The sequence below is a fragment of the Emydura macquarii genome, unplaced genomic scaffold (assembly GCF_026122565.2).
Source record: "Emydura macquarii macquarii isolate MOO-44397 ecotype Brisbane River unplaced genomic scaffold, CSIRO-AGI_Emac_v2 contig_1043, whole genome shotgun sequence".
NCBI classification, from domain to species: Eukaryota; Metazoa; Chordata; order Testudines; family Chelidae; genus Emydura; species Emydura macquarii.
In genome coordinates, this window is record NW_027131180.1 from 16,647,539 (window position 1) to 16,668,080 (window position 20,542).

The 20,542-nt window shown below is 40.2% G+C and overlaps 1 protein-coding gene across 1 annotated transcript in view; it reads right to left on the reverse strand.

Annotated features, from left to right (window-relative positions):
- Positions 1 to 238: 238 nt before the first annotated feature.
- Positions 239 to 20,542, reverse strand: part of PDE9A (phosphodiesterase 9A) — a 37,101-nt gene continuing 16,797 nt past the window's right edge. The window contains exons 5-14 of the mRNA XM_067545326.1: positions 18,893 to 18,979; positions 12,596 to 12,700; positions 9,881 to 9,963; positions 8,707 to 8,863; positions 7,534 to 7,647; positions 6,151 to 6,255; positions 3,837 to 3,965; positions 3,554 to 3,649; positions 558 to 640; positions 239 to 470 (exon numbers count right to left, since the gene is read on the reverse strand). Coding sequence (XP_067401427.1) covers positions 590 to 640; positions 3,554 to 3,649; positions 3,837 to 3,965; positions 6,151 to 6,255; positions 7,534 to 7,647; positions 8,707 to 8,863; positions 9,881 to 9,963; positions 12,596 to 12,700; positions 18,893 to 18,979 — 927 coding nt within the window. The 3' untranslated portion in view covers positions 239 to 470; positions 558 to 589. The remainder of the gene's footprint in view (positions 471 to 557; positions 641 to 3,553; positions 3,650 to 3,836; positions 3,966 to 6,150; positions 6,256 to 7,533; positions 7,648 to 8,706; positions 8,864 to 9,880; positions 9,964 to 12,595; positions 12,701 to 18,892; positions 18,980 to 20,542) is intronic.

Sequence of the window (20,542 nt, forward strand, 5' to 3'; positions counted from 1 at the left end):
GAGGTCTTCACCAGGGCAGGATTTGGCTCCTAATATTTACATAACCACACATGAATAATAAAGCACTTTTATGACATACACTATACCACACCAAAATATGTTTCTAAAATGGCTCCTCTTCAAAAATCCAAAACCCAACCCCTTCCCCCCACATTCATATCATGAAAACATTTCTCTTTGGGAACAGGAGCAGTTCTTTATATACACATCTACAAAAGGAAATAATTACAGCACCCAGTTTTGTATAAGAATATATTATTTAGAAGACCAGTTGAAAAATAAAAATTCTGTACATCAAAGTTTCCTTTTTTGCGTCCGTGAGGATAACAACGGTTCTTAGAAAATATGCTCTTGTCGTGGTCTCAGCTGCTTTCTATCATCCTTTCTCTGGGCTGAAGGAACCCATGACACTTAGCTGCACCAGTCCGTGGTTGTTAAAACTACATCTTGTGTCTGTCCAGCCAAATTCTCTATGGGCACAAGAAGGGACAAGTCCACTGAAGACAATGGAGCTGCACGTGTCTACTTTTAAAGCACTTTTTAAAAAACAAACTCACCTTGTGACTTGTTTCGCTCAGTGTTTCTCTTTTCACTTCTCTGTGCTTTCAGTTGTCAAACTTTCACTTTTCTTCTTCTGCAACTAGAATAAAGAGCCAAGCAGAACAAGTATCACCCCTGGCACATGACAGACAGACTGCCACAGCTAGCAGATCCACTAATCCTCAACAAGGTATCAGCTGAATCTCTAATGCAATAGTATACACCACTTTGGTGCATCACAGGCCTCATTTCATCCCAAATAAGCTATGGTACGTGTCTGTTGAGTTAATTTCTGAGATCATTAGCTACCTGCAATTGTTTGATGCCATTTCTGTGTTCACACAGTTCTCATGATAACCAGCACTCCTTGTGCCAAGATACGTAATTAAGGCTCTATTAGTTTCCATATAAACTCTGTTTTTGACGGCTTTACATTTCCATTGTAAAAATTCATTTCAGCTTGAAACTTCTCAAAGTGTCAACAAGCCCTCACTATCATCTTGAATTTATTTTTGTTTCCTTTAAGGTATGTTTCATGTTTCTGTCGTAGACTTGAGAATTTCCACAAGATTTTCTTTGCCCTTATGTAATTTCCCCCTCAAGGCCTGTTCTCTCTTCCTGTCCACTCTCACTCAGAATTAGAGCTCCTTGAAGAAGGAACTATCCTTCCTAAGTGTTGGGAAAGTGCCTAGCACATAGTGGTGGTATCACAAATTATAACCACCACCATCACCCTAGGAGTGAGGGACTAGGCCTGGTAAATAAATCTGCATCTCCCACAAGTAAGTGCATATCAACACTGCTAGACCACCAGAGGCAACCTTTTTCTCACTTTCCTTTAGTAACCATGTGAGGGTTAGTGTCCTGTCTGCGTGATATAAACTGTATGTGCTATATAAACTCTGGTGAGTGGAATACTGTGCTCTGGTATGTTTTGCTATATAGCAATTAGCCTGCTTGGAAACTAACTTTCATTTGCATGGCAATGAAACATTCTCTCAAGAAGGTGTTAAAGGGAATCAATGAGGTAACAAGATGTTATGGGAACGGCCTGGTGGTTACATTTCCTTATAATGCTTGTCTGAACTGGGCTATTTTGTACCAATGAAACTACAAAGAGGTAGCTGCCCCTGCTGCAGATACGCTGCACTGGGATAAACAAGTGACATGCAATAGTGCAGTTTACCTTGTTGTCAAAGCCAGGAGAGCTATACTGATGCAATCCTCTTTCTACCCCAGTGCAGGGTGTGTTTAGAACAGGTTTTCACCAGTGCAAAACTAGTGCAAATTATGTCAGTGTAAAACTCCCCAGTGTAGACAAGCCCTTAGATCCAATGTCTTTGGAGGAAATGAGATTTTTTTTGTATTAAATACACATCAGTTTTCTTGTAAACATTGAAACAGGAAAAAAATCAAACCAAACAGAAAAAGCTAGCATATAAACAATACAGGGGGGAACCATTGGTGTTCTATGAAAAGTTAACTTGGGTTGTGCAACAGGAAGAATTAAACTGTATTACTAGATACTGACTCAGATAATGGTGTCTAGAGTTGGATACTCTCCACCATCATACCAAAAGGAAAATGTCTCAGTCAACAGAAAGATCACTTAAATTAGGGAGCGTGGAAGAGGAAAAAGGATTTGAGATACACACACAGACTTCCAATGACAAGATGACATTAATCTAACACATTGGGAGAAGAGCCTGAAGGCAGACAGAAAAAAAGTTTTTCTAACTATACTTAAGTACAATTTCTATATTTTGTAATACCAGCTTTGTGCCTCTCTATCAGTGCTTTTGTCATAGAATCCACCTAGCTGAGTTTATTCACAATCCTAATTTATTTTCTGATGGGCTTCATGATGATAAGAAAAGAAACCTAAACTCTGACCTCAGGAGTAGAGGTCACAGACTGAGCGCTAAGGGCGTCATTCTGGATCACTGAAGTCAATGGGAACTATGTCATTGACTTCCAAGGGAGCAGGACCAAGCACTACAACACTGTGATTCTCCTGCTCACACAGTGCTGAAAAGGATTTGGCACAGGTCAAAGAGAGCAGAAAAACCTGAGGCCTGATTACAGATGTCATCAAAGCTCTCACAGGTCTTACATACCAAAGAGACAGACATCTTTGTACATACCATCATAGAGACATATACCTGTTTAACCTGGGCCATAAAATGAATGAATCCGGTTGTCTGTTTAATTGTACTGTATGGTGTGTGTGTATGTGTGTGCATGTATGCGGTATAAGAGGGAGAAAGAGCAATTCCTAGTGTAATGCCACTGACATCTGATATCTCTGCAGGCTCTTTCAAATTCTGTGCACCCAGAATTTGTTTTGCCATTTTCTTTTCTATGATTAGGTCTCATGACTGCTTCTCTTTTTCATTATTATTATTTATACAATGCCATAGGAATTCCCAGTGCTTTACAAATATATAGAAAGAAAAGGTGACCATAGATATCATCAAAGGCCATAAATATAATCAAACTGAAGAACTTGAATTGTCTGTTTCACTTTTTAATACCACCCAGAGGGTACATACAGAGCTGAGAGAATAATTGATTTTTCAGTTCAAATCCACAAAATCAGTTTGTTTTGAACTGAAACTAATTTATTTTTGTTTTTTCTTGATGAAACAAAAACATTGAAAAAAATCATTTTGGGTTGAACAAAATGTTTAATTTGATCCAAAACAATTTTTGTTTCCATTTTGTTATGTTTTCAGGTGCTTTTACCTTTTTAAATAAAAATTTAAACAAATGGTGCTAGATTTCAAAATGAAATTTTGTTTTGACATGAAAAGTCAAAACATTTTGCTTTTAAAAAGTCAAAATAAACCATTTTGACTTTTCCAATTTTTAAAAAAAATTTTATTCAGCCAAAACTATTCGCTGAATTCAACCCAAATGAGTTTTGGTCACTCCTAACTCCAGAACTGCATTTTTTAGCATATTTAATATTTGACTGAAAAATGTCACCCAGTTCTATGTATGGATAGCTTACATCTTTCATAGACTCATCTAGTTGTTTTAACTCCTCGTAGCGGTCCCTGGATTCCCAAAGAGGTTGGAGCATCACTTCTTCAACTTCTGGAAAAAGCTAAACAAAAGTGAGAAAAGTCAAACTAACATTTAAAAAGTATTTATTTACCTGTAAATGATAGAAATGGAGTGAGAAGATGTGTGCAAACTGTACAGGCTTGTTTCACTGGCTGACTAAATGTTTATCAAAATCAAGATGAAATGTTCTCAGTTCCAGAAGGCACCTTAGAACTTAAATAACTTACCTTTGTTACAGTCTCAAACATTGGGATCAGAACAAACTTAAGGAACCCAATCTGCGCTGTTGGTTTGGTCACTTTATCTCGGTCCATGAAAGGTGCCACTGGAAGTCCTTCAGACTTTTCTCGATCACTCTGGGACACATTCAGACAAAGATTATTATCAACATGGAGACTGCTAGGGCAGGAAAAGTGTTTGCAGACCAAATAACTAGATCTCTAATATTCCGCACATATGCCTCAATGGTATATGTGACAATAGCAAATGAAAGGGAAACTGCATCATATTTTAGAAGCTGACTCCTCTTGTTTTAATAACCCTTTCATTAGTTCTCCCCCTCCCTGCAACCATTGCTGCATGCACAAAAAAGTATCCTATTGTAACAAGACCATCAGGGTATGTATGCAGTCAGGAGTGAACCTTGCAGCCCGTGTAGCCTGACTCACACTAGTGGGGCTTGGCCTAGCGTGCTAAAAATAGCTGTGTGGACATTTCAGCACTGGAGGAGGCTAGCCACCCCACCTCAAACCCAGGAGGTAGAGAGGGCTTGAGTTGGGTGGCTGGCTCGAGTGTTGGCTGGTGTCGCAATGTCCACACAGCTATTTTTAGTGCTCTAGTGCAAGCCCACTAACACACGTCTGTCTGCCTGGATTGAGAGGCTTGCTCCCAGCTGCAGTGAAGACATACCCTAAGAGAGAGAGTCTCAGAGGCATACAAGGCAGATAGGCTGGCACTCAACTCCCAATGCAAATCCATGGGACTTCTTGTGGAGTAAAGCACTGCTTAGTGTGAGACCAGGTGGCAGAATCTAGCCCTTAGCCATTGTACGTAGGATGAAAAGGGTCCTTGACTTCCTTCTCCTCTGGTGAATTATTCTGTTGGGTAATAAGCTAGGACTAGCCAACCCTGATCAAAAATGATGTATTGTTTCTCGTCTATCAAGTGGCCCCTTGTACACACAGACTCAGGGAGAGATGTATCTCTGTGTTCAGATCTCTGGAAAGGTCTTTATGAATCAGGGCCAGATCCTTAGCTAGTACAAATCAAAATAGCTCCACTGACTTAAATGGGTCTACAGTGATTGGGACCAGCTGACAACCTGACCCATTATTCCTATAACTGCATAGTTAGTAAGAAGGATGCAATATATGCCAATAATTATCACCTCTTTGACTTCATTGCCAGCATTAACTCTCATCTGTCAGACCTGCTTTAATAATGTGTGTACAGTAGTACCTTGTGGCAGATATTAGGGTGAGGAACACAATAAAATGCATAGACGGATCATTTTATTTTGAATAAATATATTGCAGAGACAATGAGCTAAAGGCATCTCTAACATTTTGTCATAGAGATTTCCTGTTGTCAGGCCTTCTCCTTTGGATACATCTAATGTAATTTCTTTGTCAAATCGATTCCTTCAGCACAGGGAAAATGTTATTAAAAAAAAGGGGGGGGTGGGTTTGAGGAGAAGAAAAGTCTGGCGTCTTGTTCTTCCAATCATGATAAAGCCATGCTTTGCATGCTGCCAGCTCCTGCAGTGTGCACAGACAGCTTGGTTTGTGGGTAGGGGAGAGCAGAGGACTGCTGTTAGTTTTAATGTTGTTTTATGTCAGTGGTTTTCAATCTTTTTTCATTTGGGGACCCCTAAAAAATTCCAAATGGAGGGTGGTCCCCTTTGGAAATCTTAGACATAGTTTGCAGACTCCCAGGGGTCCACAGAACACAGGTTGAAAACCACTGTTTTATGCCACAAGAAACCACACCAGAGAGGGATGGGACTCCAGAAAGAAGCAACTGTTTTTGGAGCATAAGCTGACTTTTCAGGATTAATTAAGTTGACGGTGTCCTTTGGAAATAATCAGCATGTTTTCATTTGTAAAGAAAATGCCCATCCTATGCAGACTTGGTCATTTCAAATCATTACATATATAATTTAAACTTGGCCCATTTAATACTGCCCATTTAATTGAGTTTTTCAATATCCATGCTTCTTGCTCTTTTGGCTTGAAAAGAGTTTACATGCCAAATAAACTCACAAGGCAGCCCTATTAGTGAGAACAAGCTGCAATCAAATGACATTAGCATCTCTCCGTCTTTATTGTCATTTATCTTACAAATAGCAGCCAATTACAGACTCTTTTATTCTGAACATACTGTCTTATGCCATGCTTCTGTAACCTTATGCAAAAAAACCTCCTCATCCTTGTTGCACTGGAATGTCATACAATATTACCAGCTAGATGTCAGCTATAACTGACGTAGGAATTATTATTATTATTATTGTTGCGTATCTGTGTCTCTGTCTCTCATTCTTACCTGCATAAAATATTCCTCTAATAAGCAGTCTACCCATGGTTCTGCTACTTCCATCGGACGGACTTCATTCGAGATATCACAACATTTTATCAGTACCATCTTCAACTGAAGGAGGAAAAATACTTTTATGCTATGATAATATAGAAGCCTACTTCTTTGTCTATCCATAAGCCACGAGTCTTTCATTTTAGAGAGGCACAGGGGAATGATCTCAGAAATGAAGGATAGTCTTATGGGTAAGGCTCAAAACTGATCTGGCTTCTATTCCTCCTATCTAGAGATATTCTATTCCTGGTTCTGCCTGAAACAGACCCATATGACCTCTGGCAAGTCACTTAACCTCTATGTGCCTCAGTTTTCCTGCCTGTGAAAGGGAGATAATGCTTACATAACCCACGGTGGCTTGCGAGGTTTAATTAATGAATGATTGTAAAGTGCTTTGACATGCCTGGATGGAAAGCATTACAGGGGCCTGATCCACACTCATTAATGTCAATGGAAAGATTCCCATTGAGTTCAGTGGGGATTGGATTGGGTCTAGAAGAGCAAAGTGTTGTTATGATGAATGTAATGGAGACTAGAATGAAACTAAGAATTTATATCCTGGAAGATAAAGTAATTATTTCTTGCTCAGATGACTCTATGATAAATAAATAAATAAATAAAGAATCTAGACTTTCTTTATATCACGTGCTCCCAAATTTATAATTTTTTTGGGGGAGGGGGGACAGGTAGAAGGGGGAAAGCTTTTATAAAGACCTACTGAAATACTTCTACATTTTTGTTGACGTTACAGTACAAACCATTGTTTTAGACAAACATTTCCCTGCAGTATGTGATACCCACACACGGTGGCACCCTAAAAAGGGAAGAAGGATGATTCCATAGTTAGTGAGGTAGGCTGGGGCTAGGAAGAGCTAGTTTCAATACCCAGCCCACCAATGACTTCCTGTGAGATCTTAGGCAAGTCATTTAGTCTCTCTGGGTCTCGCTTCTCCATCTGTAAAAGAAGTACTTCTCTACCTCACAGAGGTCTTTATGAGGCACACATATACTACACTGAGGGGGGCTATCTAAAATAGACAGAATAATTCAGATGTGAAACTGACTTTAAAGAAAAATGAAACTGTTTTCAAATCATTCTGACCCATAACAAACTATTTTTGTTTTTAAGCAAAATCAAAATTTTCTACTGAATTCCCCACACTGAAAATTTCAAGCTTGCAGAAATTGCATTGTCTGTTGAAAACCATTTTGACAGAAAAATTCTGACCATTTCTGTTCAACATCTTGCATGATCAGGCCAAAACCACATTTAGAATGGAACTGCATCACTGCAAATCAGATAGGCATTGAAAACTGATAAACACACAGTCTCCTTACACAGGTCACATGGTCCTCATTTGAGTAATCAAAATTATCCATTTTCTCCTTGAAAGAGTCCAGTATTTCTGCATGTCTTGCCATGTCTGTTGCCAGGATTAATGTAATTATCCCCTATCAAAACAAACATAATACATTGATTTAGCATGTCTCATAAGGCATAGCTATTGCGGTGTAGCAAAATGTGCTTGAATTAAAACAAATTCCTTATGATATAACACAGACAAGAAAAACAGATGCATCACATCAGCACCAGTGAAAGAGGAACTTTCATACCTGAATCCACTTGACAGACTAGACCATTTATTTAAAGAATTCACAGTGACATAAGAGAATGAATAGATATGTAACTGGTTTCTGTATAATTATATGCTAGAGAAACTGCTGCTTCTTATTCTGAGTTTCATTTGACTTTTAATATGAATACAAGTTGCACAAAGAAAAAAACTAAAAGCTCAATTCTACATGCTGAGGCTCAATTCTGGCCCCACAGAAGTCAATGGAAATTTTGCATTACTGTGTTTTCATTTAACATGGGTGGGAGTTGCATCCATAAATCTGAGGGCGGAATTTGGCCCATAATGCTATGTGACTTACATCTTAGTTTGTTGCCATGTAAATTATTGTGATGTCACAGAGTTTATCATTATAACTTCATTGTCTCACACAACAGAAAAAAGAGATGAGCTGCACAGACTGAAGCAATTGGGTAAACACAAATATTTTTAACAATGATTAAAAATGGAAAAAAATCTATAATAAAATGTGTAGGAGGTGCATATTTGTTTAAGTATTTACAAATTTTCTCTGGTTTGAACTCCCCTTTTATGTTCAGCACAATGTTCTTCTAATGGTTAAGTTGTTACCATATGAGCAACTTGGCCTGGTTACAGTCACCCTAACTCCTTTCATAATGTAAGTTTCTACACAGAAAAGTTTAGACTTAATAGTCCAGCTTTGCTCACTGGTACCCAAGGAAGTTCAGATGAACAGTCCAACAAGAGTTGCTAGAGAATAGTCCAGGCATCTCTCTGTGTGACTTCAAATTTGAGATTATTCAGTTCTCACATCTTGATGGAATTACTCTGTTGGACTGTACAGAAGGTAGATCTGAGCGCACTGCATCTTCCAGAGCAGTTTGCATGTCATACACTTCTGGATCAATGTTCATACCTGTCTTATCCGTTTGAATTGTTCCGGGTTGACATTGGAAAAAATGTTGCATTCTGGCTGGGCAATGATCTGGAAAGCCACAGCACAGTGATGGTTCTCCAGTGGCGAGATATCATTGTAGCGCACTGCAAGCTCTGTTCGGGCATTAATCTGGTACCTGATGCGAAGGAAAAACAGCAAGGTCTTACATGTTACTTACACCCAATACTTTAAAACACGTTACACATTAGACATTGGATATTTTTATGTACATTGTTGTGAATACCTAATTAATTAATTAATAAAATTATTGCAACAATATTAAATCTGAATAGATTTTTGAAAAAATGATCATACTTCCATATAGTTTCAGAGACTCTCGTTATTTACTTTTTATTACTGAACTTCTATAACTTAAAAACATATGGGGGAAGGACAGAGGGGGACTGATTTTTTGGAGATAATAGGCTTAACTCCCACTAAGTGCCAGTAAAATCAGTGGAAAGATTCTCATTGATCTCAATGGAAATTGTAAGAGGCCCTTATTGAATAGCTGAATACAAGTAAATTAGAGTTTATATATAGTTCACACAAGTAATAATGTTTAGCACTTCTAGAGCACCTTCCATCTGAGGCTCTCACAGTGCTTCACAGACATTAATGAAGTAATCTTCAGAATACCCCTGCCGGCTAGCTGTTATTATGTCAGTTATATAGATGGGCAAATGGAGACAGAGAGCTGTTAAGTGCTTCGTTTAAGGTCAGGCAAGAAGTCTTTGGCAAAGCTGGGAAAAGAACCCAAATCTCTTCACATGTAGTTGAGCCTCAACCATAAGACCATTCCTCTGCTACACAGGATAATTCACAGAAGAATTTGACCTGAGCATGTTTTCTAGCTGTCAGCTTCCTTTAATGGAAAATACTTACATTTTGTGAGAAAATTGAAGGGGAAGCCATTTTCCTTTCAGAGTTTAGCAGTTAGCAGCCTCAGCTCAGGACTGAGTACACTAATGGCTAGCATATAGTCTAACCAGGTGGCGCTGTCCTTGTCAGTGTTAGACCATAACAGCAGAGCATTGTGGGTAGATTCATACTCAGCTGCCCCACTCTCTGCTCCGGACATGAGAAGAAAATGCTGATCTGCATTGTTTTCCTAATATATTTTAAAGGAACAAAACACGAAGGACACACATACGTGTTGTTGTATCCTGGATGATCCAAATCATGGCATACTGCAGCAGTCATTAGAATTAAGATATCAACTTGGGGAAATTTCTCCTGCAACAGAAAAAATAAGTAATGTAGTGGCTTACAATTTCTATACTCCCCCACCCCCAAAACACATTCAAATTTCAGAAAAAAACAATCTGAGTAAAATTAACCGTTATTCAATAATTAAACATACTGCAGATGAGAAAGAAGATTCTACCATTCACTGCAGTAACAAATGACTCAGATTTGGCTTTGATGCATTAAATAGAAGCAGTTTGGAGGAGGCAAGTGGAATTTTGTCTGAGATTTACTAATATTGCATGTTTTAAAGCACAGAGACGTTAATACTCAGGCCTATAGAAATCATTCCAGCGTCTACATTAGCTGAAGGAGAGTTGAAAGATAATTTACATGCCATTATCTTTCACACTAACTAGAGATGGGAAGAACGTGTGGAAAATTATTCATGAACATTTCAGCAACTTCTAAACAGGATGAACATTTATGGAAGCAAAGTTTTGCCCATATGAATATTCATAAGAACACAAATTCTTGCCAGTAGTTGAGATTCATTTAATTGTGGAACAAAATGTGGTTTGTGACAAAATTAAATTTGTTTTGTGTGGAAGAGAAAGCAGTTTAAAAACATTAGGTCATCCCATGAGGGAAAAAATACATCTGGCTTAGGTGACCATACAGATCAAATCTGAATCGTGAACATAGAATAGGCAAAGCAATGCTTTCAGTGAGCAGTTCATGAGCAACTCATATGTTTGTAGAAAACATTTGTTGAAACGTTTTATATAGTGAAGGAAGTCCCAATTCATAGACCATGAAAGTCAGATCAGGCCCCAAGTTCATAAAAATGTCACATTAGCTTTATCCAGGAAAAGAGTTAAATTAATACACTGTGAATGGTTCCTCCAGCTTTAATAAGCACTCTTTCTTTGAGCTGTAGTCTGATTTGGGGTCTTCTGGGAAAGTAATGACAAAGAAGAGACAACTTTAGCTTGAATGATGGATCTTTCTACTTTTTGGCCAGTTTAAACTTGGAGACCTACATTTAAGATTAAAATTGAAGAGGCCAGCCCTTGGGCTGTTGAAGGTCAAATATACTTGTCACAACTGCTGTCTGGAAATCTGGCATTTTATGACATCCCTTGATTACTGATATCTTTGATAGGAAGATCAGAGATGTTTTCTAGTGTTCTTTTTTGTAGGATTATATTATATTATAACTAAAGCTTAATTCATTCCATGGGGCATGCCAGCCAACCAGCAGTCTTGCAGATTTTCAGAAGTATCAAGTGCTCACAAATCCCAGTGAAGTGGGTGAGAATTGTAGGGGTACTGCACCTTGGACTATCCCTTGGCTCCATGGGATTCCTCAGTCACTTTCTTAATGTTAAGTATTTGCCGAAGTGCTTTGCTGATTCAGGCCTAGATGACTAAACGAAAGAGTCTCTGAAATGACTGAGCATTTTATTCAGTGATTTAAATAATGACTTTTCATATACTCCAGGGCTATAGGTTCTCATTATACTTAGACATAGATGAACCAATTGGGGTGAAAAAAGAACCCATTGGAAACTGTTTATTCCTGAACAAAACACAACCTCTTTTTCATAGCTGGATCTGTTCTATAAGTCTCTTCGTTGTATCCTGTGAACATCCACTTATCTATCCTCTTTTCAGAAAGTCTGAAAAACTCCTCCCTTCCTTGGGTGGCAGCAGCTAGGTGATAGGACTCAGTTAGCCTCTGTACTGGCCATTGCTACTGCAGCTCCTGTCAAGCTTCCAGAGAATCTAGAGTTTCCCTTGTGAATGCATCATGCCCTGCTGGAGCACAGGTGGGCACAAGGTTTAATTGGCTCGGGGATTCAGAAGGTGGTGATATAATCTGGGACACAAGCACTGGGGAAGAGCCAGAATGAGCAGAGTTTGAAGGAGCACTCAGCAGAGATGCTACTGGCTCCTGGCTTGAGAGAGAGGGCATGGCTTTCCACTGAAGAGAGTACGACACAGGAGGAGTGGAGAAGTCCTCTTCTCCTGTAAAGGAGCAAAGAGGAAGGAGCACTGATCAGCAAAGATAGAGGAACTGGGGCTTTCTGAGGTGCTTGTTTCATGGGGAGGGAGCCAGCAAGGGACTATCCAAGGCTGAGAGTTTCAGAGGTTTATATAATTTTTGGTAAAGCACTTGTGCTTATAGATACTGATCTAAACTTTTGAGACCCATCCTACCTATCTTAGGTACTTACATGGCCCCATTACTGTCATAGCTGAGTATCTCACAATCTTAATTTATCTTCACAACACCCCTGTCAAGTAGAGCAGTGATATTATCCCCATTTTACAGGGTGGAGAACTGAGGCACAGAGAGGGTAAGTGACTTGAAGTCTGTGGCCCAGAACAGGGACTTGAACTCAGATCTCTCAAGCCCGAGGCTAGTTCCTCAACCATTGACCATCCTTTCTTTCCACTATAACTAATTATAGCTCAGTTTCCTAATGCTTGCTTGCTTGCTTGCTTGCAATAAATTAATGAGTACAGATACAATAACAAGAGACAAGTGCAAACAAAACAAAGGTCCTTTTTGTAAGGAAAATGTCATGGGTTTTTATGATGCTTAGTGGATGAATATTTGTCTGGTAATAGAAGTAGAAATACAGATAGCTACGTGGACAAACTAGATACACACCTGGAGATTGCAGAGTGAGATCATACTGTACATCATTTGGGTCACACAGAAGCAGTGCCGGAAATTATGGAAGGGGTTGTTTCTGTAATTGTCATGAATACACAGCTACAAAAAGAGGGAGTAAAACAGTTAAAGGCTGCAGAGTTGTTTCTGAATGGAAAGATCTGAGTCCATGCACCTCCTGCTCTTCCTCGAGACACTCTACGTTGCCATGTAAGACATATGGAGCCCCATATTATTCTCCACTTTTGCCCCTTCACAACAAAAGGCCCAGTGACACCACACTCCTCCTTTTGGCTGCGGAGGACGAGATATTGCTCCCCCTGTAGGATTTAACCAACAACATTCCTGAACCAACTCATGGAGTCACTGAAAAGCACCATGAGGCATTCCTTCCTCAGCCACATGAGGGATAGCAATATGAGGCCAGAGATTGTCAGTGGTCTGTCTCTTTGTTACAAGCATTATCTGTCTCACCTTTCACCAGCACAAAATTCACTCAAGAAGTTTGAAACAATTTCATGGGCAGGCAATAGCGAGCTTCTCCAGTCCTGATGACACCACCTGCTCTGGGTTTTGTATCTTTCCTGAGCAGACACCCTGAAGTCTGCCAAACTGTGCTGGAGCAATGGCCCACTTAGGAATATGCAGAGGCCACAAAACACATTTCTGACATAATTTGAATTTCCACCTGGGGGTCTTCAAAGGCAAGAGTGTAATAGTTATCTCATTTACAGCTTTACACTGAGGACCTCTTCTTAGATAGCCAATCATCTCCGGCACTAATGAGCTCCACACGCTTAGGGCTTGATCTTGCACAGTGCTGAGCACTCTGGCCTCACCTAGCAAAACACTTAAGCACGTGCTTAACTTTAAGCATAGGACCAACCCCATCGTCACAAGTGTGATTACAGGCATTCTCAAAGTGAAATGGTGCCTAAGTGCTTTGCTGGATCAGGACTGGACCCTTCAGCACCCTGGGCATGGGCTTGATTTTCAGATCTTCTAACCCAGGGGTTCCCAACCTTTTTGGCTCGAGGGCCACATATATCATTTTTACAACCCTGAAGGGCCACCAGTCTATCAACTCATGAAACAAGTATTGACATATATGCCATTAAGGACTACAGATCACAACATAGTTACAGTAAACATTTTGATGCTACTGTGCTCATTTTTACATTCACTATTTTACACCTACAAATCACTCACAGTATGTCACACACTCACGCACAAAGCACTAGTGTAGATGAGTGTCTGTCACTACGCACTGAAGCACATGGCCTGGCAGCTAAGTCATGATGGGCAGCCTGCTAAGTGCAGGCCAAACTGGAAGGCACTGATTTTTAGAGTCCTGCCTCTCTCCTCAAGCATGGGAGGTCCTGGCTACTCCGCCGCCTCTTCCCCCTCACTGCAGCTTGATGGAAGGAGTTCAGCGAGGAGGCTGCCTCTTTGCTGATCTCCTGCCCCCTGGCTGCATCAGGGAAACTGCACACGTTCTGTAGCCCCGTGTGCTTCACCTGGGTACCTAGGCAGTGGCTCCCTTCTGCATCTGGGGAGATGGGGATCAGTGCTCCCCTCCCTCTGGCTCCAGCAGGGACCCAGGCGGTGCACTTTGCCGTGCTCCCTGCTGGAGCCAGGGGAGGGGAGCGCTGATTTCCCATCCCATTGGGTGCAGCAAGGAGCCTGCGCCCGTCTTGTAGCCCTGTGGCAACACGCTCCTCCTCGGTCCTTAGGCAGCAGCTACCTTCTACAGCCAGCGGGAGGGGAGCGGTGGGCCACTTTGAAAGACCCCACGGGCCACTTTTGACCCCCAGGCCATGGGTTGGGAACCACTGTTCTAAGTGACCAAACCTCCGGCTGGAGTCAATGGGAGTCGGGGGAGCTCAGCATGGAGGAAAAATCAAGCCTCTATTGTTTGGTTTCTTTTTCAGTAGAGAAGGATTTTTGAAAGTAACTAAAAATTATATGTTGATGATCTCCTCACATGTTCTAAACATCATCATCTCATACAACCTCTGCACTGCAATGTGGGTAAAACACATTCATTGTGCGTGATAACATGAATGCCATGCATGCACTGATCAGTGGAAGTCAGAACATTAAATGCGATCCCTGATTCAGAAGTAGTATCTGCCCTGTATCCCGAGCTATTAAACGTGTTTGGTTGCATTAGTCATCCTGTTACTCAGTTTCTCGGTGGTATTTTTATAGTAGGTGAATGTGGGACTGAGAAAGGAAACATTTGAGTAAAGTGAGGTAGCTCTTTCTTGTCCATCTGAATTCAACCCAAAGCACACTGTTTGCTTTGGGGAAATACCACCACTTGGAAATATCACCACCCAGGTCTCTTTTTATCATCCCTTTTTGTGAAGCCAATATTGGCAAAGCAATTTTTGTAACATTCAGACTTTTATAGAATAAATAAAGAACTGCACACATGGTACAGAATGAGATTGTATTAACTATTACTATTACTATTGAATTACTCCAGTAAATTTGAACTGATGTGACACTTCTGTACACATATTGTAGATGGCACACATTCATGGTTGTTAAGGTCAGAAAGAACCATTGTGATCACCAAGTCTGACCTCCTGCATAACAAAGGCCATAGAATGTCACCCAGTAACTCCTGAATTTTTCCAACAACTTGTGGTTGAACAAGAGTATATCTTTTAGAAAGACAGCCAATCCCGACTTCCAGATTTCAAGTGATGGAGAGTCCTCCACATTGCTACGTAAGTTGTTCCAATTGTTAAATACTTTCACTCTTAAAAACCTGCATCTTATTTCCAGTTTGAATTTGTCAGGCTTTAGCTTTCTGCCACTGCATCTTATTACCTTTTTCTCTGCTAGATTAAAAGACTCATCTACTATCAGAAATCCTCTCCCTGTTTATATTCTTATAGACCATGCTCAAGTTGCCTTTTGAGCTGTTTTTTTCAGTAAGATAAGTAAAGTATGATTTTCCAGTCCTTGGATCATTTTTGTAGCAGGAGCCATTTTATAGACATTTGCTACTTCTGTCCAGAAAAGCAATCAAATAGTTTTCATTGCATCCACTAGACAAAAAGTGATATAATCCTGCAGAGCAACATGATATATGACATACACTTAAAAGAAAGTACATTTTCTACTGCGCCTAGAAGTGCATGGGCATGTTGCGTTTTTGCAAAACAGTGTAATATCCTATATACTCAGGTATCTTGAGTCACAGCACTCCCAGTACTAGTGGTTCCAGGCTAAATCAATGTATGGTACAGGAACAAAGAAAATGCCATACTGAATCAAATGCCATGTCCATCTAGTCAAGTCTCCTGTCTTTGATATGGCCAGTACCAGATGCTTCGGAAGATGTAAGAACCCCACAAATAGGGAGACATGGGATAATCTTCCACTGCCACATTAGGTCTACCTAATAGTTAGAGATTGGCTTAAGACCTGAAACATGTGATTTAATATCTCTTCCAAAAATTTTATTAGCATTAATCATGATAACTCTGGGTATTCTTGATATCCATATAATTGTCTAATCTTTTTCTGAGTCTTGTTAAATTCTTTATCTCAACACTTTCCCATAGTAATGAGTTCCAGAGTCTAATTACGCATTGGATGAAAAAGTATTTCCTTTTTTTTCTATTTTGAATTTACCACCTTTCAATTTCATTGAATGTCTTTTTGTTCTTGTGTTTCAGGACAGGGAGAGCTGATGTTCCTGATCCACACTCTCTATGCTCTTCATTAATTTTATGTACTTTTATCAAAATCCCTCTTATTCATCTCGTTTCTAAGCTAAAAAAATCTCAATCTTTCTTTATGAGAATTTTTCCATGACTCTCTGGAGCCTCTCTAATTCTGCAACATCCTTTTTGGGATATGAAGACCAATACTACACAGTGTTCTAAATGAGGCCACACCATTGATTGATATAATGGCATTATAATATTTTCTGTTTTATTCTACATCCTAATCTTTATGAATTCTGATATCTTGTTAGCTTTTTTGACCAGAGCAGCACATTTTGCAGAGGTCTTCATTGAGCTGTTTGCAATAATGGCCAGGTCACTTTCCTAAGTTGAAACATTTAATGTAGAACCTTTTAAATCGTACAAGTAGCTTGATTTTTTCCTTCCTATGTGTATTACTTGAATGTATTGACACTGAATGTCATTTGGCATCATGTTGCCCATTCACCAAGCTTGTTTAGGTCTCTGATGTTCTTCAGTCTTTCCAGTCCTGATTAATCTGTATAACTTTCTGTCATCTGCAAATTTTGCCATCTCACTGCTCACTCCCCTTTTCAGATCATTAATATTAAACACTGTACATAGTATGGAATCTCGAAGCACCCTGTGTTAACCTTTTGCCTTGAAGTAAATTGACCATTTAAACCTACTCTTTGCTTTCTGACTCCTAGCCAGTCTTAGATTCATGATTACTTAGCTTCCTTAGACCCTGTCTACACTTACCTCCAAGATTCAGTGGCAGTCGACGGGAGTTACGCAAGCTACGCAAAAACTTGCATAACTCCCGTCAACATCTCTGCTCCTCTTCTGTGTGCCGTCTTCACTGCACTGCGCTGACGGGAACCGCGTCCCCGTCGACGCAGAGCTACGCCACTTGTGAAGGTGGTCTTAATACGTCAATTTCTGGATCGACTGAGTGGGTCTTCACTGACTGCTCAGACGATCCAGAGAAGTCAATCTGATGGCGGCGAATTTGCTGCTGTCAGTGTAGCCGTAGCCTCAGTTGCCTTATGTAGAACCTGGTCGAACACCTTTTGAAAGTCTAAATAAATTACTTCAACAACTGGTATTTTATCTACTATTTTATCAACACATGATTTTCCTTTGCAGAAACTGTGCTGGTTAAACCCACTTTTAAGTTTCCAGGTATTTTGATGTTCCACTTTTAATTATTGTTTCAACCAATTTGCCACGTGCAGATGTGAGGCTTACTGGTCTGTAATTTCCTAGATCATCCCTAGATCCTTTTGAACTATGGCTACAACATTTACAACCCTCCCATCCTCTGGAACAGTGGCTGTTTTTAATAAAAGTTTTGATATTTTTATTAGGAGCTCAGCAACTTCGTTCTTAGGATTCTTCAGAACCCTTGGATGTGTATGACCTGGGCCTATTGATTTACTGCTTTTTAAATTAACAGTGTATTCCAGCACCTCTTCTTCTGAGTCCTCAATTTCTGAGAGTACTTCATCTTTACCACCAGAAAGAAGTCTGGTGTAGGATTCTCCCCAGAATTCTCAGCTATGAAGACTGATGCAAAGAAAGCATTTAGCTTCTAAGCAATGCCCTTATATTCCTTAATTGCTTTCTCTATCCCAATGGTCCCCAAACTGTAGGGCACACCCCCCCTAGAGGGGGTGTGGAGGAACATTCGGGGAGGCCTGGACCCGCCCCAACGGGGGCGGGGAGGAACGCTACCCAGCCCTGCTCTGCCCCCAGCTCTGCTCCAGCCCATTCCCCTGGCCCTAGTCCCAGCTCCGGACGCAGCTTCAGCCTGCAGCTGTGGCTCCAGACCTGGCTGCGGCCCCAGCCACAGCTCTGGCCCTTGACCAGACCATGACACTGCCCCTCAGTCCCAGCAGTGGCTCTGTTCCTGACCATGGCCCCAGCTTCAGCCCCAGCCTCAACCACAGCCCCGCTCCCGGCCCTGCTGCAGCTCCACTCCTGGCTCCAGCCCCACTCCTGGCTGCAGCCCCACTACCAGCCCTGGCCCGAGCTGCACCTCCAACCTTGGCCTCAGCTCCCAGCTCATGGCCCTGACCGTGACCCCTCTCCTGGCTGTGGCTCCCAATCCCGGCTCCTGGGTGGGTGCGCACAGAGTCCATTATGGGGTAAGGCAGGGTGTGACATAAAAAGTTTGGGGACCACTACTCTGTTCCCTGGTGAGCCAGCAGATCCACTGATTATTTTGCAGTCTTCTTGCTTCTGATATAATTTAAAAAAACTGTTTTTTTTTTTTTTTGTTTTTTTTTTACATTTGGTAACAATAGAGTTACACCAGGAATAAATTTGGCCTCAGCGAGTCTACAGAAAGCTCAGATTCAGGAATTAAATAAACAAAAATACAAAGCTATTCTAAAACATGTAATCTGTGCCCCTGATCATGCAAACACTGGCACAAAGGCTTAACTTTAAATGTGTGAGCAATTCCGCTGCCTTCAGTGGGATTAATCGTGTGAATAAAGTTAAGGTCATGAGGAAGTGTTTGCAGGATTCAGAGCTATATTTTAAAGATAAAAAATACTGGGAATTAAAAAAATATACTTACCAACCACCTCTTCAGCGTAATGGGGTTGATATTAAAGTCTTTCACCAATCCAAGATCATGGTACATATGTTCCAAACAACTCAGCATCTTAAAAAATGAATAGAGAGGTTATTGTTTTAATCGCTGTCATTTATAAAGCTCAATGTACAGTGTCACGTAAATCTTCACATTACAAGCACTCCTGATGTCTAGAGGAGCCCTATTGTTAATCATGAAACAAAGCTGTTCAAAGATTGCAAGATCAAAACCAATTCATGAAGGACCTGATTCAAAGCTCATGGAAGACAAAATAACGACTTCTATTGACTTCAATGTGTTTTGGATTGGGCCCTAATTCATCCCAAAGCTCATTAGTGATCATGAAGATCAAAACTATACCATCTCATGAAGAAATAATATGATTTTGCTCATGGAACCGGTTTATGGGCCTGATCCAAAGCCCACTGAAGTCAATGGGCTTTATATTAGCATTCAAATGTATAGAATTATGACCATAGAAGACAAGAGTTGCTGGCAATAGAGTGCATTCCAGATAACTAGGCACATCTAATTCATGTGTGACCTCCTGTAATTTTAAAAAATATCCTCACTAGACTAAACAGATTAAAAAAACCACCACTCAGATTGTAAAATTACAAAATTAGAGCAGGATTGTGACTATTCCCTCCCATGACTGTGTATCTATGAATTCCAGCAACAAAAACACAAAGGCAAAACATTCTTGAAGACAATAGCAGTATGACATTTATTTCTTGTTTTCAGAACAGAACACAACTAGCTCAGCTATGCTATTCCAAGTCTAGCTTTTATTGTGTCTGTAAATATTATAGAAAAATTATTTGTGTTACTTAGGTCTTAGTTTAAGACTATCTGACCTAGTTGTTGCATCTTAGTGACAGTGAAATAATGTTATAAATATTTTCATTTTAAAGCCCTATTTTTCAGGTACTCATAGCTTCGCAGAAAAATTGCTTCCTTTGGTGAAATTACCTATGTTTGTCTGCCCATATTTAATTCAATAACATGTTTAGTAAAATTCCATTATGGCTGGTTTTGGGTCATTTAAGTGAATAAAAAAAGGCTTTCCCACAGAACTCCAGGAAAAATGTCAGAAAGACTGGTGTGTACTCAGATAACATTATCACACTTTTGCTATACAGCCTCATGCTTGGTCCCTGGTACCTAAAACAGAACATATTGTTTGATACCTTCGAACTAACAAACAAAACAAACAAAACCAACCAACAAAAGAACCATGGTTTTTTATTATCAAAATAGTTATACTGGTACAACTGCTAGCGTGGATACTGTTATACCGGTATAAAGTGCCTTTTACCCATATAGTTTATTTCCCTTCCCATACTGTATAGCTATACTAGTATAAATCACCTTCTAGCAACATAACTGCACCCATGCTAGGATTTTAGTTAACTTGGTAGAATATTTTATGCATAGACAAGCCTTTTACAAGAAAGTGAAAGCAGTGCATCATTATCAGTGGAATTGGAATCAGAGGACCATGCTCCCTGGAGGGACTGTTATAGAGGAGACACCAGTAAAACAGGTAATGCAGGGAGGTTGGCTGGAAGCTAATCAGCCACATGAACAGAGCATGGCATGGCATAAAGTTCCATTTATTCAACTTGACCT